Consider the following 17,932-nt stretch of genomic DNA (forward strand, 5'->3'; position numbering starts at 1 on the left):
GTGAATGCGTCCAATATTACGCATGGCGGCCGGTGACTGGTGAGTCGTCAAAAACGAAACTAAGTGACAGTGGGGGACCAGAGGATTCCAGAGCGGCGCCGAGGGCACAGGACTGCTGCAGGGGGCTGGTAATAGCCCGAGGTAAGTAAAACTCTATACCCCCCGTTCAGTTAAGGTTCCCTTTAAAGGACATCCGAGGTACAAATAAACTGATGAACAATTGTATCTATCCTCCTTTTCCTAAAATTGACTTTTTTTTAAAGATATCTTGCAGTTTTATTTTATAATTAAATCTAGTTTTTACATTTTTACTGTTTTACAGTCTCTGCTCAATGACAACTTCATTGAAGTATGCTAGAGCTCAAATTATGAACTATTGGCCCTTTTTATCTCTTTCCTGCTCTCAGAAGCCATTTACTGACATGAGGGTGTTTTATAGCTGTAATTTCTTATCAGTGAAGGTTACGCTATATTCCGACCCAGTCCTGACCTGGACAGAAACTGTCACTTGCATACCTGATGTTTAACGCTTTCAGGCAGAGAAAGAATAAAAAGTAACACAGCATAGTCATTTGTGTTCTTGGCACTGTACATACACATGTCTATATCATTATGTCCCATGTCACCTTGGTTGCCCTTTAACCTCCCTGGCGGTAAGCCTGTGCTGAGCACGGGCTATGCCGCGCAGGGGGATTTCTCAGGCCCTGCTGGGCCGATTTTGATCATTTTTTTTTTTTGCAGCACGCAGTTAGCACTTTGCTAGCTGCGTGTGCCCTCTGATCGCCGCCGCTCTGCGCCAATTGCCCGCCGCGTCGTGCCGCCCCCCCAGACCCCGTGCGCTGCCTGGCCAATCAGTGGCAGGCAGCGCTGAGGGATAGACCGGGTCTCCCAATAACGTCACGACGTCGATGACGTCATGCCGCCCGTCGCCATGGCGACGGGGGAAGGCTCCAGGAAATCCCATTCTTTGAACGGGATTTCCTGATCGGAGATCGCCAGAGGCGATCGAAGAGGGCGGGGGGATGCCGCTGCACAGCGGCTATCATGTAGCGAGCCCTGGGCTCGCTACATGATTTAAAAAAAACTGCTCTGCTGCCCCCTGGCGGTTCTTAATAGACCGCCAGGGGGGTTAAGTAATCCCGAGCCCAAGAATTAATGGTACTCCCTACCCCACGGGGCTAGCCAGATCAGGGATAGCCTCTTACCACTGCTCCCCACAGCTCCTGTGGCCAGCAGCAATCAGTCAGCTTATTTTCAGGAAGCTGCAGCTCACCTCTCTGCTTCTCCTCACAGAGCAGAGAATGGGGGGGGGGGGGTTGATAGAGGCAGGGAGAGGCTCAGATGGGAAGGACAGAGGCTTTTGCAGAAGTGCCTCTCCTGCTAGGGATGCCCCTTCCAATAGTTATGTAGCGACAATCCTGTTGGCATTTTTGGGGGTCCGCAGTTGAGAGAACTGAGAGATGGAGAGCGGCGCACAGCGGACACAGAGGCAAAGAACATGCCTCTGTGTCCCATTTGTATTACAAAAAACGCCTCGGGTATGCTGTAAAGGAAACCTGAGATGAACAGGTACCTTTGAAATAAACTTTTTTTTTTTTTTTACTTTTTCGATGCCACCTCGGGTTCTCTTTCACTTACCTGGGGCTTTTAACAGCCCCCTGCAGCCACCCTGTGCCCACGCTGTAACTAAGTGTCCCTCCAGTCCCCTGCATCATCCCTTTTCCGGCCGGCTGACTGGAGAGTCGATGGGTCACTAGGCATGTGCGGCCATACAAGTCCTCAATCATGCTTGCGCCGCTGGGAACGTTTTGCGCATACCAGGTAACTGGTATTGTTTAAGAAAATCAATATGGCAGCCTTCATATCCCTCTCACTTCAGGGGTATTTTAAGCTATTCACATTGCAAAAGCCTAATGAGCTTTCTTTGAAAATGACAGAATAAATATTATAGCTCCACAAGACTTTTTGGAATTTAATGTTGCAACAAAGTTTGTATTCATTTCCATTTGCAGGGTCTTGTTACTTATTTTCAACTCCTGGACAAATATTTTGCTAGCAAGCTTGGGCACTCATATATTCCAGTCTCTTCAATAATCTCACATACAGGTGTGTTTCTGCATTTACTGTGGGTAGTAGTGGTGGGTGGTTTTCTCTAGTGGTTAGGGCACTAACAGGGCTGCTCATTCTACCCACTCAGGTGTAACATATGGCTGGGGGTCCTGAGCAGTGGCATGCCTGCTCCCCCCCCCCCCACACACACACACACACTGTTAACACACTCAAAGCCAGCGTACAGTCAAACAGCCATCCAGGCCCTCATATACAGATTTGTTGCAAGACAACTTCAATGTGTGGCTGAATCAGCGATAGCATGACTTTAGATGGATCTCACCATAGTCATCTTCTGTGATGGCGTCTGTCCTGTACCTATGGTATGCCAATAAGGAATGTTCCACTGCAACAATGTCCAGCAAGGTGTTCCCACATGGCCCATTTTACGCTTAATCAGTTGCTCTCAGTTAAAACTGAAAGAAAACTGATTTTCACGATGCACTACTATGGAAAAAACATGTACCAACGCATTAAGTGTAAAAGGGCCTTAACACGCTTCTAGCAGCCACACTGGTAAGCTGTGTCATTGTGTTACTAACACCCACCCCATGTGACCAAATGTGCTGCATGGCTGGCTCGAGACTACTCCCTGCCTACATGTTTTGCTCAGTAATCATGAGCTATCGCTGATTCAATTGGACATTGGAGTTGTCTTGCAGCAGATCTGTATATCAGAGCCCTGATGGCGGCTTGACTGTATGCCAGCTCTGAGTGTGTGAACAGTGGTGCATGTGAGGAAGAGGGACCGGTCCCTTCTGTCATAGCAACAGGTTTGCCCTGAGGTGGGCTCAGCTGTGACCCGTTTAAAGGGGAACTTCAGCCTAAACAAACATACTGTCATTAAGTTACATTAGTTATGTTAATTAGAATAGATAGGTAATATAATTTTTTACCCACACTGTTTTAAAAGAACAGGCAAATGTTTGTGATTCATGGGGGCTGCCATCTTTGTCATGGGGGCAGCCATATTTTTGGTTGAAAGGAGGTGACAAGGAGCAGGAGACACAGTTCCAACTGTCCTGTGTCCTGATAACCCCTCCCAGCTGCACACGCTAGGCTTCAAATGTCAAATTAAAAATGTTAAAAAAATTTGCACCAAAACAGCAGAACGAGAGCAACAACATCAGAAATCCCATCATGCTTTGCACAGCATCAGGGGAAAAAAGCCCGGGCAGTTTTCTTCTGTGCAGCTAAAAATGAGGCTTGGATAAGAGAAACAAAGTTCTGATGCTGTGATACTGTTAAAGAAACACCAGGCCTTTTCAATGCTGCTGAGTCGATTTTTAGTCCGGAGGTTCACTTTAATTCATGTTTTTAGGAGTTGGGGGGACAGTGGGAATTTCGGGATAGGATTCAAGCACTTTGTCATTGTGTAACACTATGTAATTGTAATAACTGTAAATGTAATTACTACGTTGAAGCACCTTAGGGGTAATTACAATAAAAATACACTAATTGATGCACCGTTCTATTTGATTGTGGCAAAAAAATACATACTGTAAGTCACGATCACATTGAACTTTAGAGATCTATAAACAGTGTTTAACATCACAGATGACAAGTCTTCACTGAGCACCTCCATCCTACCTTCAATTTCCGTCCAGTTCACTGCAACTTCTGCAATGGGGATCTTCAGGCACTGAGCTATATATAGGAGCTCCACATCAAACGCCCTGCATAAACAGGAGGAGGATATATTGATCTGTTACAGAGGCTACTGCAGCTGTCATTACGGCTCTGCACAGAGGCCATTTAAGAAATGAGGTTGCTAATCTATTCAGAATCATCTTATTATGAAGAGGAAGGTTAATTACATGGATTAGAAGGTCAAGGCACAGCACTATTTTTTTTAATCACCTCAATCAGAGGAACGGATCTAGAATGGGCTTCCACATACACCATAAACCATGCACAGGGTCATCTCAACCCCAGCAGTCTAACTATAAATGTTAAAAACAGTGGGCTAAAATGTTTGTATTAATAGAAAGGTTACAAATACAGTACAATACCTCTTGGGGAGGGGGGGGGGGGGGGGGTTAATCACTGCAGAACTAATGTCAAATAACCAAATCAACTTGGCATATCACAGTGACTTTTTTTAAAGCTTGGCCTTTTAAAGGATACTATGTCTGAAAACCTTAGGAGAAACGGGAGGAGCTGGCATGTATGGGGAGCTGTCCTGCTGGTCACCACTCCCCTTATTCTTCTGTGTCCCCTTCCTTTCTTACCTAAAGCCCCCCCGGCAGCCTCTTCGGGGTCGCCGGAGTCGGGCTTCAGTGCGCAGGTTCTAGCCCGGCTGCACATGTCCTACACCGAGCGTCCGCAGCCAGGAGCACCCTGTGCATGACGTTGTGTGCACCAGACTAACGGACGTGCAGCAAATACCTCACTTTTGCTGCATTGCACAGGTATGAAATACCCCATAGACTTTCATTGGCGTAGTGTTACCCTGCAGTAAAACAGGGTATGCAACGTGCCAGTGTGAAAGGGGCCTAAACAAACTTCAGTATCACAGCGCCCTTTTTAACACGCAGGCACTAGAAGGTGGGGATGGATTAGTGTGAGGCATTAGATGGGGTGTTTAGTTATAGGCACTAAAAGGGGTTAGTGTTGGGTTGGGCAGTAGGTGGAGTTTGTTTTAGGCACTTTGGGGGGACCTGGGCCATTATCAGAACCCCGAATTACCTTTGCGTAGGGTGCGCACTACAGCATAACTGCATAGCTGTAACTGCTATAGCGGCGCCCAGTTCAGGCGATCAGCGCCAAAACCACCTGCAAGGGTTTGAGAATGGGTGGCGGGTAGTGCATAGTATAATATATATATATATATATATATATATATATATATATATATATATATATATATATATATATATATATATATATATATATATATATATATATATATATATATATAGTAAATTACTGATATTTTACTACTAGCAGCTCCACCCAGCACCCAACTGAAGCAATTCCGCCACAATACACTTTAATCCCCCAAATTCATTACTATTTCAAGTGAAAATCTAGTATGTATTTGTATTGGTGTTCCCTGCTGACATTGGCCTTTATTGCTTTTGGCCAAGGCAACAAATCCTTGTCTGACAGTTCTGGTCACAACTGCAAATTTGTAGCTTTCCTAAAATCCCAGAATGTTGCTTTTAAAGTGAACCTGAGGTGAAAATGAACTGATGAGATAAACAATTGTATTTATCCTAAAATTTTGTAGATAACCCATGGTTTTATATTATATTTAAACATTTAAAAAGTAGATTGAACGTTTTGTTGTCTCTGCTCAGTGGCAGCCTACTAGTTGTCCCTAAAGGAAAATACATGAACTATTGACCTTTTTCTATCTCTCTCCCTGCCCTCAGAAGTTGTATTCTGTCAGGGAAACTTTTATGGCTGTAAGATAGAAGCTGTCACTTCCATGCCTAGAAATGAACTCTTTCAGGCAGCAAAATAAAACCAGTAAAACAGCCTAAGTTTTGGATTGTACATACACGTTTATCTCATGTCACATGTCGCCTCAGGTACACTTTAAAGGTAGCCATACACTGGTCGATTTGCCATCAGATTCGACCAACAGATAGATCCCTCTCTGATCGAATCTGATCAGAGAGGGATTGTATGGCTACCTTTACTGCAAACAGATTGTGAACAGATTTCAGCCTGAAACCGTTCACAATCTGTGGTGGTGGTGCTGCTGCCCCCGGTCACCGCTGCTCCATCTCTGCGCTAATCTGGTCTGGTCTCCGGCATGCTTCACTTCTTCCTGCCCGGCAGGAAGTTTAAACAGTAGAGCGCCCTCTACTGTTTAAACTTCCTGCCGGGCAGGAGGAAGTGAAGCATGCCGGACCCGGAGACCAGACCAGAGACGGAGCACCGGTGACCGGGGGCAGTCGCGCCGGCGGAGCAGGTAATGTATTGCCACTCTACTGCGTCGGTCGTCGGGCACTCAAACGCCGCTAGCGACACGCTCCCTACCCGCGGGCGATCGACGGTAATTTTCCGCACGGCGCGATCGGATGAAATAGATCGAAATTTAGCGCGTAGTGGGAACGATGTGACAGCAGATTCGATCCCAGTGATCGAATCTGCTGTCGATCGGCGGGAAATCGGCCTAGTGTATGGCCAGCTTCTGAGCAACACCATCCGAGGTGTGGCACGGGAGGATTGAATACGTCACCAGATGCTTAGTGCTGTCCAGACCCCAGTGGAGAGCTTACATATTAGCTTGTGTTGAAAACGGATAAAATAAATCAGATTTACTGTGATTTGCAGAGAAGATAAGTCATTGGATAAAGCAGGTATAAAGCGCCAGCACTTATATAACCTCAAATGGAAGGAGCATGTGGAGGAGAGCATGTCGGAGACTCACGCAATATCGAGACACTAATGTTTAGTTAAAGATTGCAAGTCAACTGCAGGAGACAGAAACACTGTTAATATTTAGAAAATACCCTCACAGGCTAATCCCGGGAAAGGGGAATGTTAACAATCTGCTAGTAAAGATAAAAATATATCTCCGGCTGCAGCTGGGTGTCCTGTCATTCCAGCCCCATCACTCTCCTGTTTTCAAAGCATTCTTGTACAGACAGTGGCTGGAGCTGCAGGTGGGACTACACGCCTCAGCAGATACTGACGTACCAAATGATTATACAGTAGAAAATGTGTCCAGGGAGGCACATGCCAGGCAGCAAGAGGAACCACAGCCTTCAACATTGTATGTCAGGGAAAGGGACAAACTTACAGCCCTTGTCCAGCTTAATAGTTTATTAAAGAGGCCCTGTAGTGATATAAAGCAGAATGCCGTAAATTAGTCAGGATACCCCCTTTTATGCTAATTATCCTGGTTTTCGCTGTTTAGTTATGCAGAATTGTACTCCCAGCTCTGCCTTGTGAAATCTTACTTTAGAAGCAAAGCACAGTAGCCTTCGGGCAGGAGAGGCGTGGCCATACACCTGCTCATCACCCCTCCCAATCAGGACACAGGAGAGTAGAGTGGCCAGCATGCCACACCATCCCTCACCTGTAGGGGTCTAGGGGATGTGGAAGGGGGTTGGCATGGCCAGGAGGGAGGAAGGAGAAGACTGGACAGTAGGTTCTCATAGCCAGCCCATCATATGGGGATAATAAGGACTACCAGTGGTCATGATGATCACTGTTTTCAATAACATTTTTCCTATGTTGCTGACACAGTAAGTAGTAAAAATCAGACAATTTTTAGACTAATTCATCTCCTGATAGAGAATTCTCAGGGTTTGCATAGCAGAAGATAAAGTGAACCAAGTTCCATTCATAGCACCCAGGGCATCTCACTAGCACATTTAACATTCATGCCATGGTGCCAACAATGTGGCTCATTAAAAAAAAAAAAAAAAAAAAAAAAAAAAAAAAAAAAAAAAAAACTTTAATTTTACCTGTTCTATTTACATTTAAAAGTTTAGCAGAGGGTTTTATCAGCCTACTTCCTCCGACTACCCAGGCCTGCCCAACCGCAGCTCTACCTCCTACTTCCCAGGCCTGCCCAACCACAGACCTACTTCCTCCTACTTCCCAGGCCTGCCTGACCACAGCTCTACTTCCTCCTACTTCCCAGGCCTGCCTGACCACAGCTCTACTTCCTCCCAGGCCTGCCCGACCACAGCCCTACTTCCTCCTACTTCCCAGGCCTGCCCAACCACAGCCCTACTTCCTCCTACTTCCCAGGCCTGCCTGACCACAGCTCTACTTCCTCCTACTTCCCAGGCCTGCCCGACCACAGCTCTACTTCCTCCTACTTCCCAAGCCTGCCCGACCACAGCTCTACTTCCTCCTACTTCCCAGGCCTGCCCGACCACAGCTCTACTTCCTCCTACTTCCCAAGCCTGCCCGACCACAGCTCTACTTCCTCCTACTTCCCAGGCCTGCCCGACCACAGCTCTACTTCCTCCTACTTCCGAGGACTGCCCGTCCACAGCTCTACTTCCTCCTACTTCCCAAGCCTGCTCGACCACAGCTCTACTTCCTTCTACTTCCCAGGACTGCCTGACCACAGCTCTACTTCCTCCTACTTCCCAGGCCTGACCAACCACAGCTCTACTTCCTACTACTTCCCAGGCCTGCCTGACCACAGCCCTACTTCCTCCTACTTCCCAGGACTGCCTGACCACAGCTCTACTTCCTCCTACTTCCGAGGCCTGCCCGACCATAGCTCTACTTCCTCCTACTTCCCAGGCCTGCCTGACCACAGCTCTACTTCCTCCTAAATCCCAGGCCTGCCCAACCACAGCTCTACTTCCTCCTACTTCCCAGGCCTGCCCGACCACAGCTCTACTTCCTCCTACTTCCCAGGCCTGCCTGACCACAGCTCTACTTCCTCCTACTTCCCAGGCCTGCCGGACCACAGCCCTACTTCCTCCTACTTCCCAGGCCTGCCTGACCACAGCCCTACTTCCTCCTACTTCCCAGGCCTGCCCAACCACAGCCCTACTTCCTCCTACTTCCCAAGCCTGCCTGACCACAGCCCCACTTCCTCCTACTTCCCAGGACTGCCTGACCACAGCTCTACTTCCTCCTACTTCCCAGGCCTGACCAACCACAGCTCTACTTCCTCCTACTTCCCAAGCCTGCCTGACCACAGCCCTACTTCCTCCTACTTCCCAGGACTGCCTGACCACAGCTCTACTTCCTCCTACTTCCCAGGCCTGACCAACCACAGCTCTACTTCCTCCTACTTCCCAGGCCTGCCCGACCACAGCTCTACTTCCTCCTACTACCCAGGCCTGCCCGACCACAGCCCTACTTCCTCCTACTTCCCAGGCCTGCCCAACCACAGCCCTACTTCCTCCTACTTCCCAAGCCTGCCTGACCACAGCCCCACTTCCTCCTACTTCCCAGGACTGCCTGACCACAGCTCTACTTCCTCCTACTTCCCAGGCCTGACCAACCACAGCTCTACTTCCTCCTACTTCCCAAGCCTGCCTGACCACAGCCCTACTTCCTCCTACTTCCCAGGACTGCCTGACCACAGCTCTACTTCCTCCTACTTCCCAGGCCTGACCAACCACAGCTCTACTTCCTCCTACTTCCCAGGCCTGCCCGACCACAGCTCTACTTCCTCCTACTACCCAGGCCTGCCCGACCACAGCCCTACTTCCTCCTACTTCCCAGGCCTGCCCAACCACAGCCCTACTTCCTCCTACTTCCCAGGCCTGCCTGACCACAGCTCTACTTCCTCCTACTTCCCAGGCCTGCCCGACCACAGCTCTACTTCCTCCTACTTCCCAAGCCTGCCCGACCACAGCTCTACTTCCTCCTACTTCCCAGGCCTGCCCGACCACAGCTCTACTTCCTCCTACTTCCCAGGCCTGCCCGACCACAGCTCTACTTCCTCCTACTTCCAAGGCCTGCCCGACCACAGCTCTACTTCCTCCTACTTCCCAAGCCTGCCCTACCACAGCTCTACTTCCTTCTACTTCCCAGGACTGCCTGACCACAGCTCTACTTCCTCCTACTTCCCAGGCCTGACCAACCACAGCTCTACTTCCTCCTACTTCCCAGGCCTGCCTGACCACAGCTCTACTTCCTCCTACTTCCGAGGCCTGCCCGACCATAGCTCTACTTCCTCCTACTTCCCAGGCCTGCCTGACCACAGCTCTACTTCCTCCTACTTCCCAGGCCTGCCCGACCGCAGCCCTACTTTCCAAGCCTGCCCCACTGAAGATATTTCAGGCAGATAAGGACTTTTCAAATTATTTTATTGCACACATTAGCAGACAGCAAACTAAAGGTTTTGATTAGCAGGGGAGGGTAAATTGGACACCGTATTCAAAGACTTTACGGAAGTCATAGATGCTATTTTCACACGTTCTCCTGTATAAAAAATTGGAAGCTAGAAGGGGAGGGGGGAACATGGCAGCGCCTATATCTATTAGAAACCAGAACACAAAAGTAGTGCTTGGTTCCCTGTGATCCTATCTTTTGATTGTATATTCAGAAATGTTCCTTTTTCAAATGATTAGATGAAAACCTCTACGTATATAGCAGCTTTATATAGCCTGATATGGGTAAGTGACAGATAAAACCTACAGCAGCTGTTTTTGCATGGATGGTGACTAGGGATGATCAATGAGATGCAAATATTTCCGCGTTTATGAAAATATAAATTTGAATTCAAATATATACAGCTTGAAAATGGGCCAATCAAGTCCTATCCAGGTTTAGATTAATTGGTCCATTTTGAAGCTGCACATATCTGCATAAAAATGTTCACATATTTGCATAAACTTGAAAATATTTCCATATCATTGATCATGCCTAGTGGTGACCATCTTTGCAACAACAAGGGGGAGGTGTCAGTGAAGCTCCAGGCAAGTCTTCTCAGAATTTGTACACTGCTGTATACTGTATGTCCCACTATGGATACTTTTGCCACAGAGTGGGCATGCAGGTACAGAAATGACTATCAACATGGGCCTTTCCACATACATGCAGATATGTACAGCTTGTGTGCAAACTAGAGAGGAGCTCTCATTCTCCATCTCCCCCACTGCTGCTGAGATATTAACCCTTAGTGGTCAAAACTGCAGTTCAGCAGATTCTCATAACCGATATTGTAGCTGCAGTGCTGTCCACAAAGAGTTCATCTTTCAACAGTGGGAGGAGGTGAGTGTTGTCATGTGATCTATGCCCAGATGGAGAGAATGGCTTCTGCCTCCTCCTAGCTTCTCCGACTACTTCATGTGTGTGATGATGATGATGATGATAAGGGGAAGAGTTTGGAGATCTTTCTGTCAAATAAAATTTCAGTTTTCCTCAACAGGAAGAGAAGTTACATGCAGCCAGCCAGGTACGTTTCATATATTTATTATATAAAGTAACAAGAAATACACAAAAACTACATTGCTAATCAATGCAAGTTTACTATCATATAAATAAAAAACAAAAAAGTAAATAAAATAAAAAATAAGGCAAAACTGAGGTGGACACTCACCATCGATCCACATGAAGGGCAGTGAATGTGCGAGCAGCAGCCTCTCTTGTAAACAGCTTGAAGCCACACTGAGTGTCCTTCACTCCGCGGACACACAGAAACCAGACGAGGAAATGAAACCCGTACATGAGAACCGTCCTGAAAAACGAGCGCTGAGGAACAAACAACGGGAGATTAGACTGAGCAAAAGTATATAAATCATGCTGGATGGACACGGTGTGTAAGTTCCTAACATTCAGCTGAGCAGCCTCCCATATGTTTTCAGTGCTCTCCCGGGGCCCTCAACTCTTGCAAAAGGGCCACAGTGCTCCATAAATGGTTAAAGGCACAGGACGTATGAAAAATAAATTCACGGATGGATAACAAAAACACCAAACCCAATAGTTTTTGTACGTTTCAAAAGTAGCATAAATAAAAACTGGAACAGGGTTTTAAAGTGACACTGAAGCGGAAAAAAATATATGATATAATGAATTGGTTGTGTACTATGAATAATTACTAGAAGATTAGCAGCAAAGAAAATATTCTCATATTTTTATTTTCAGGTATATAGTGTTTTTTCTAACATTGCATCATTCTCTAATATGTGCAGATTACACAACACTCAGCATTCAAAATGATTCTTTCAGAGCAGTCTGTGAACTAATGACCTCTCCTCTGGCAGAGAAAAAGTAAATAGTTAACTAACAGTTGAGATAATAAAAGTCAGAAAGCAGCCCTCTCCACGACTTTGAAAGTCGTACAGCTTAATGGCTTTTTTGCATAGAGATAACAACTGAAGTTTCTTAATTCTTCCTGTACTGGAAACAATTAGACTGATGTATCTGATCTTAATGTTTTATTTCTTAGCTGTACTACACATACAAATCATAATATCATAATTTTTTTTTCGCTTCAGTGTCTCTTTAAATACAGGTGATGGTAAAGCATGGCCGATGCTGGCTTTGGATTCCTGGTTTGGCATATTACATGAGGAGCAGGGCTAATCAGGTGAGAATGCTATGGCTATGTAACTGATGGACTGGCCATGACCAAGGGAGGTCTGAAATGTGTCAACTGTGTTGTACAGAGATTCTTCTCTATAGGCAGACAGACAGGTGGCTGACAAGGCATTCTGGCCTGGCCTTTACACCTTTTCCGCTTTGGTTTGGGTGGAGCAGTTTGTTTTACACCATTTACTAACAGACCTGATGGTGAAAAATAGCTTATGGTGTTCTGATCACTATAGGAAGCACTTTGTTGATAGAGGGAATGCTTTTCTAGAGTTCTGAATAGGTGACCGTTCTTCTGTTAAAATGCCTCCCTCTGGTGGTGAAAATATTAGGTTTTTTTTCCACAGTCAGACCATAGCTGCAAGACTTGCACAGCCAAGCTAGAAAATGATTCAAGTTGCCTTTGCATCTGAACTGAGAGGAATATGAAACCGGCCATATTTATTTCCTTTTAAACAATACTAGTTGCCCGACTGTCCTGCTGATCCTCTGCCTCTAATACTTTTAGCCATAGGCCCCGAACAAGCATGCAGATCAGGTGCTCTGACTGAAGTCAGACTGGATTAGCCGCATGCTTGTTTCAGGTGTGTGATTCAGACACTACTGGTGCCAAAAAGACCAGCAGGACTGCCAGGCAACTGGTATTATTTAACAGGAAATAAATATGGCAGCTCCCATATCTCTCTCAGTTCGGGTGTCCTTTAACCACCTTGGCGGCAATGCCGAGCTCAGCTCGTCCATTACCACTGCGGTGGATTGCTCAGCCCCTGGAGGGTTTTTTTTTAAATAAAATTTTCTGTGGGGGTTGTAGCTAGCACTTGGCTAGCTACATCACCCCCCCCCCGATCGCCGCCGCCCGCTCTGATCCCCCCCCCGATCGCCGCCGAATACATCCCCCCCCCCCAGAGCCCGCACGGCCCCTCCATAGCCTCCAGGGGCCGCTATGGCGGCGATCGGAACTGCGCATGACATCAGATGTCATGCCCGATCGTCACCATAGCAATGTCCGAAGCTATGGCGAGAGTCTCGGCCATTGCGGGATCGCGGACAAGTAAATATCGCCGGCGGCGATCGGAGGGGGAGAGGGGGGTTGGGGGGGGGGGGGGGGGGAGTGTAGCTAGCCTTTTTTTTTTTTTTTAAAAGCCACCCACGGCCGGATGGCCGCAATAAATGTAACGCCAGGGTGGTTAAAGAGAAAGACGGAAAGCTAGAGGATGGTTCCACTTACCTGTGCTATAGACTCTTCCTCCAGATGTGCTCGTGACCCACATGATATGGCCATATTGTCCTAATGTGCAAAACAGAAATAATATGCTCTAGTAACACAACATTCCTATTTTTCAAAAAGCAAAAGTAGCACGTCTTCTCACACATGCAAAGTTAAAGCTAATGTAAACTAAAAAAAAAACAAATCCCAAAACAAACAAACAAACAAACAAACCCTGTACTTGCCTAAGGAGAGGGAAGGCTCCAAGTCTTAAGGTGCGTACACACACACACACACACACACACACACACACACACACGAGGAAACGGCGGGTCCGCCGGACCCTCCCGCCGTGTGTACGCACTGTCGGCGGACTGATAAGGCTGTTTCTGCACGATCTGCTGACCCTTATCAGTCCGCATACAGCGCGTACACACGGCGGGAGGGTCCGGCGGACCTGTCGTTTCCTCTTGTGGTGCGTGTGTACGCACCTTATTAGAGCCTTCCAGCTCCTCTCACGGTCCCCTCATTTAAGCATCGGCTGCCCCATTTTAATCACCCGCCGCGGGAGTCTTCAAAAGTCTTTGGGAGCCCGAATGCAGGCGCCTTCCTACTGCGCATGCGTGAGTGCACTAGCGCAGTACGGAGCTGCATGAGTGCTCCCTAAGAATACTGAAATCAGCTGCAACAGCAGAGAGCAGCAGAATTTGACCAATTGATTGAATACTACTACCGGGGAGTGGGCGCTGGAACCCAGAGACAGCGAGAGGAGCGTGAAGGCTCTATAGGACCCAAAGCCTTCCTTTCTACTTAAGTATCTGTTTGATTTTATTTATTTTTTTAGGTTCCCATTCACTTTACTACATTGTAAACCTATTGCAACATTCCTTGTAAAACTCACCGGCCAAGGCTTCAGACCTTCAAGTCCACCTTCAACACCTTCTAGATCTGCAAATTTGGTTGCGCCATCAGCATCAGCCATTAGCACAGCCTTGCCTCTTGCCACCAGCGTTCCCTGTAAAAGCAGCACATTGACACGGCTCCTCACATCTGTACCAGTAATCCGCTACATACACACCGTAATGGTAAAAGGCAGCAGTGGCGTGCTAGAGAACAATTTGATCTCGATAACATATTGGCTTTTAGCATTTGTTATATTGTGATGCTTCTGTAGCACTTTAGAGAGTACATAGTCATGTCTAAAGGTATCCATAATGTACTCGATTGTATTAGCTCAGTGCTCAATGTTTTACTAGTGTGAAGTCCACCTAAACTACGATAGAACCAGACATGCATACATAAGCTTATGCTGTATTACAGTACATTATAATTATTTGGGCTGTAATGTTTAAAGAGGAACTGTAGTGAAAACAACAATGAATAAAATTGCTTTTTTTTTTCTTTTACAAAATGTATATATAGATAGTTTAGTCAGCGTTTGCCCATTGTAAAATAGCTTTCCTCTCCCTGATTTACATTCTGAAATTTATCACAGGTAGTGACATCTTTAGTTCTGCCAGGTGATCTGTACAGAATGTTAATTAACCTGCCTGGCAGTATGGACGAGCTCAGCTCCTCCAATACCGCCGGAGGCTGCCGTTCAGGCCCTGCTGGGCCGATTTTGATCAAATAAAAAGGAGCACACGCAGCCGGCACTTTGCCAGCCGCGTGCGCTACCTGATCGCCGCCGCGTGCAGCGGCGAAAGAGGGTCCCCCCAGCCGCTCGAGCCCAGCGCAGCCGAACCAAACAGTTCCGGCCAGCGCTAAGGGCTGGATCGGAGGCGGCTGACGTCAGGACGTCGGCTGACGTCCATGACGTCACTCCGCTTGTCGCCATGGCAACGAGGAAAGCATAACAAGAAGGGCTACTCATCGCGGCCTTTCTTGTTACTTCGCATTAGGAGCGCCCTCTAGTGGGCTTTCATGCAGCCAACTTTCAGTTGGCTGCATGCAATAGTTTTTTGTTTTTTTTATAAAAAAAAAAAACGTCCGGTCGCCAGCCTGGCGATCTTAATAGAACGCCAGGCAGGTTAAATAAAGCTCATTTGAGAATAAATACATGTAAGTATTGTCAGCTCTGTTTTGAGTGAACCCTGTCTCACCATTCGGACGGCTCCACCTTTACCACGGTTCTTCACTAGTGTCAACACCCGGACTTTATTACTTCCATATCTCTTGGTGTAATTCATGGCAACCTAAACAAAGGACAAAAAAAGAAGAGAAATTGTGTTCAAGCAGTAATTGGTAGTCATCCCAATCCAAGTTTGTAGGAGAAAAAAAAATGTGTACAGTAACAAACATGCAATCTAAAGTAAACAAGTGGCGATCAGTGAAAAAGGCTGCACAGAACCCCCAACGTGTTCCTGAAGTCAGATAAACATGTAAACCCTCAATCAGATTGCTGGATCACCCTGTACCAGCAGTGCAGACATATCCAGAGACCCATTAGGGTCAGCGGGAAGCACTACTCCAGAGGTAAGGCAGCAGAGTATGCAGACTTGTCGTCATTTTGATTCATAGCAATCCATTGCAAATTCAACAAAAATCATAACTATGAACCTGAAGCAGGGAAGTAAAGTGACTTTTCTGAATAGTTAGAAGCCCCTGGATGGTCCAGATGCTTCTCTGATCTGTGTAATGCCCCCTGCTCCAGCGCAGGGTCCCTCTTCATCTTCTGGCTGTGCTCCCAGCTGTGGACAAGCGTGAGTTAAATCAGTGTATGCCAAACAGAGTGAAGTTTTTTTTTCTCCATTCATGATCTCTTTTTTTTTTTTACTAGGCATGTGCAGACCTTACTCGTACATGCCCAGTCCGGATGTGCTTGTGCTTTTGCCACTGGAACGGTGGACTGTAGGAGGATCTGGGGACCATCCAGAGACTTCCCACTACTGAGGGAAGTATCCAAGTTGGACAGTGTGCTGGTTAAAGAAAACCTGAAGCTAAAAAAAGTTCCCCTGGGGGGTACTCACCTCAGGTGGGGGAAGGCTCCGGATCTGATCGAGGCTTCCTCCGTCCTCCTGTGTTCTACGGCGGTCTCGCTGTGGTCCTCCGAATAGCGGGGATGTAAATAATTGCCTTCCCGGCTCCAGCGCAGTATTGGCTCTCCGCTCGGAGATAGGCGGAAATAGCCAATCGATGTCGGTCCGCTCTACTGCGCAGGTGCAAGCCATTTCCGCCTATCTCATTGCTCAGAGCAGCAACAGCGCCCCCGCTGGAGCCAGGGAAGGTAAATAAATCAGCACTTAGCGCTTGTCAGGGGAGGATTCCGGGATGCTTTGGGGGAGCCAGCGCTAGACTGCCTGCAGCTACATGGATGGGGGAAGCCTCATTGGGACCCTAAGGCTTCTAGGGATGGCCCAGCCTTAGAGAACTCATGGAGAATCACAATCAGTTTGATCAGCTGATAGATTTGTAAGGCTCTGATTTGCTGGTCATGATCATGTGTTAAACCAGTAAGTCATCACAGCAAATCAGAGGCTTACAAATCTATCAGCTGATCATGTGCTTCTCCATGAGTTCTCCAGGGCTGGGCCATCTCTAAAGGCTTCCTCCTCCCTAGGTGAGTTCCCCCAGGGGATGTTTTTTTTTGTTGTTACAGAGTCTCTTTAATGCTGGATACACACGGTGCGTTCGTGCACTCGATTTTCCCGTCTATTCCCGTCGATTCGTTTATTTCCAACATGTCCGATTTAGATTTCGATGGATCGTTAGGTCGATTCGGCATACTTTGCATGCGAATCGACCTAACGATCCATCGAAATCCAAGTCGGACATGTTGGAAATAAACGAATCGACGGGAAAATCGAGTGCACGAACGCACCGTGTGTATCCAGCATAAAGGTCTTTGTGGAATTTGAACCTTCGACCAGGGTTCAATCCTGGCTCATGGAGATTTCAGCTGGAAGCAGTGAGTGGGGGAGGGACCGGTTTCCAATTAGCCGGCATGCGTTATTACACAGTGCTTGCAACTGCAGGGAGGGAGGTAAAGGAATCCGGCACTCTATTGGCGGGCTGGGTTCGGCCCAAGGGATGTATTTTTTTCAGCGCTGATCCAGTGTATGTACAAGGCTTTATAAGTACAGTTATTCAATAGCACTAATTGGCACACATTATGCAGATGTTAATGGTTACAAGTATCTGGCTAAAAGTAAGTGTGTGTATGTGGTGTGGGTGTGTGTGGTGTGGGTGTGTGTGTGTGGTGTGGGTGTGTGGTGTGGGTGTGTGTGGTGTGGTGTGGGTGTGTGTGTGTGTGTGTGGTGGGTGTGGTGTGTAGCTCTGTGTGAGTCTGTGGGGTGTGTTGTGTGTTGTGGGGTGTGTTGTGGGGTGTGTGTGTGGGGTGTATGTGGGGTGTGTGTGTGGGGTGTGTGTAGCTCTGTGTTGGCCTGTGTGGGTGTGTGTGGGTGTGTGTGGGTGTGTGTGGGTGTGTGTGTGGTGTGGTGTGTGGTGTGGTGTGTGGTGTGGTGTGTGTGTGGGGTGTGTGTGGGGTGTGTGTGGGGTGTGGTGTGGGGTGTGGTGTGTGGTGTGTGTGTGGGGTGTGTGTGGGGTGTGTGTGGGGTGTGTGTGGGGTGTGTGTGGGGTGTGTGTGGGGTGTGTGTGGTGTGTGTGGGGGGTGTGTGTGGGGTGTGTGTGGGGTGTGTGGGGTGT

At 47.5% G+C, this 17,932-nt stretch overlaps 1 protein-coding gene across 2 annotated transcripts in view; it reads right to left on the reverse strand.

The window, feature by feature from the left end:
- ALG5 (ALG5 dolichyl-phosphate beta-glucosyltransferase) overlaps window positions 1-17,932 on the reverse strand; it is a 35,390-nt gene that overhangs the window by 4,905 nt on the left and 12,553 nt on the right. For both annotated transcript variants that reach the window (XM_068267088.1, XM_068267087.1), the window contains 5 exons: window positions 15,391-15,483; window positions 14,190-14,303; window positions 13,310-13,369; window positions 11,090-11,241; window positions 3,700-3,785 (listed from right to left, as the gene is read on the reverse strand). In XM_068267088.1, coding sequence (XP_068123189.1) covers window positions 3,700-3,785; window positions 11,090-11,241; window positions 13,310-13,369; window positions 14,190-14,303; window positions 15,391-15,483 — 505 coding nt within the window. The remainder of the gene's footprint in view (window positions 1-3,699; window positions 3,786-11,089; window positions 11,242-13,309; window positions 13,370-14,189; window positions 14,304-15,390; window positions 15,484-17,932) is intronic.

The sequence above is a fragment of the Hyperolius riggenbachi genome, chromosome 2, assembly GCF_040937935.1.
Source record: "Hyperolius riggenbachi isolate aHypRig1 chromosome 2, aHypRig1.pri, whole genome shotgun sequence".
Classification (NCBI taxonomy): domain Eukaryota; kingdom Metazoa; phylum Chordata; class Amphibia; order Anura; family Hyperoliidae; genus Hyperolius; species Hyperolius riggenbachi.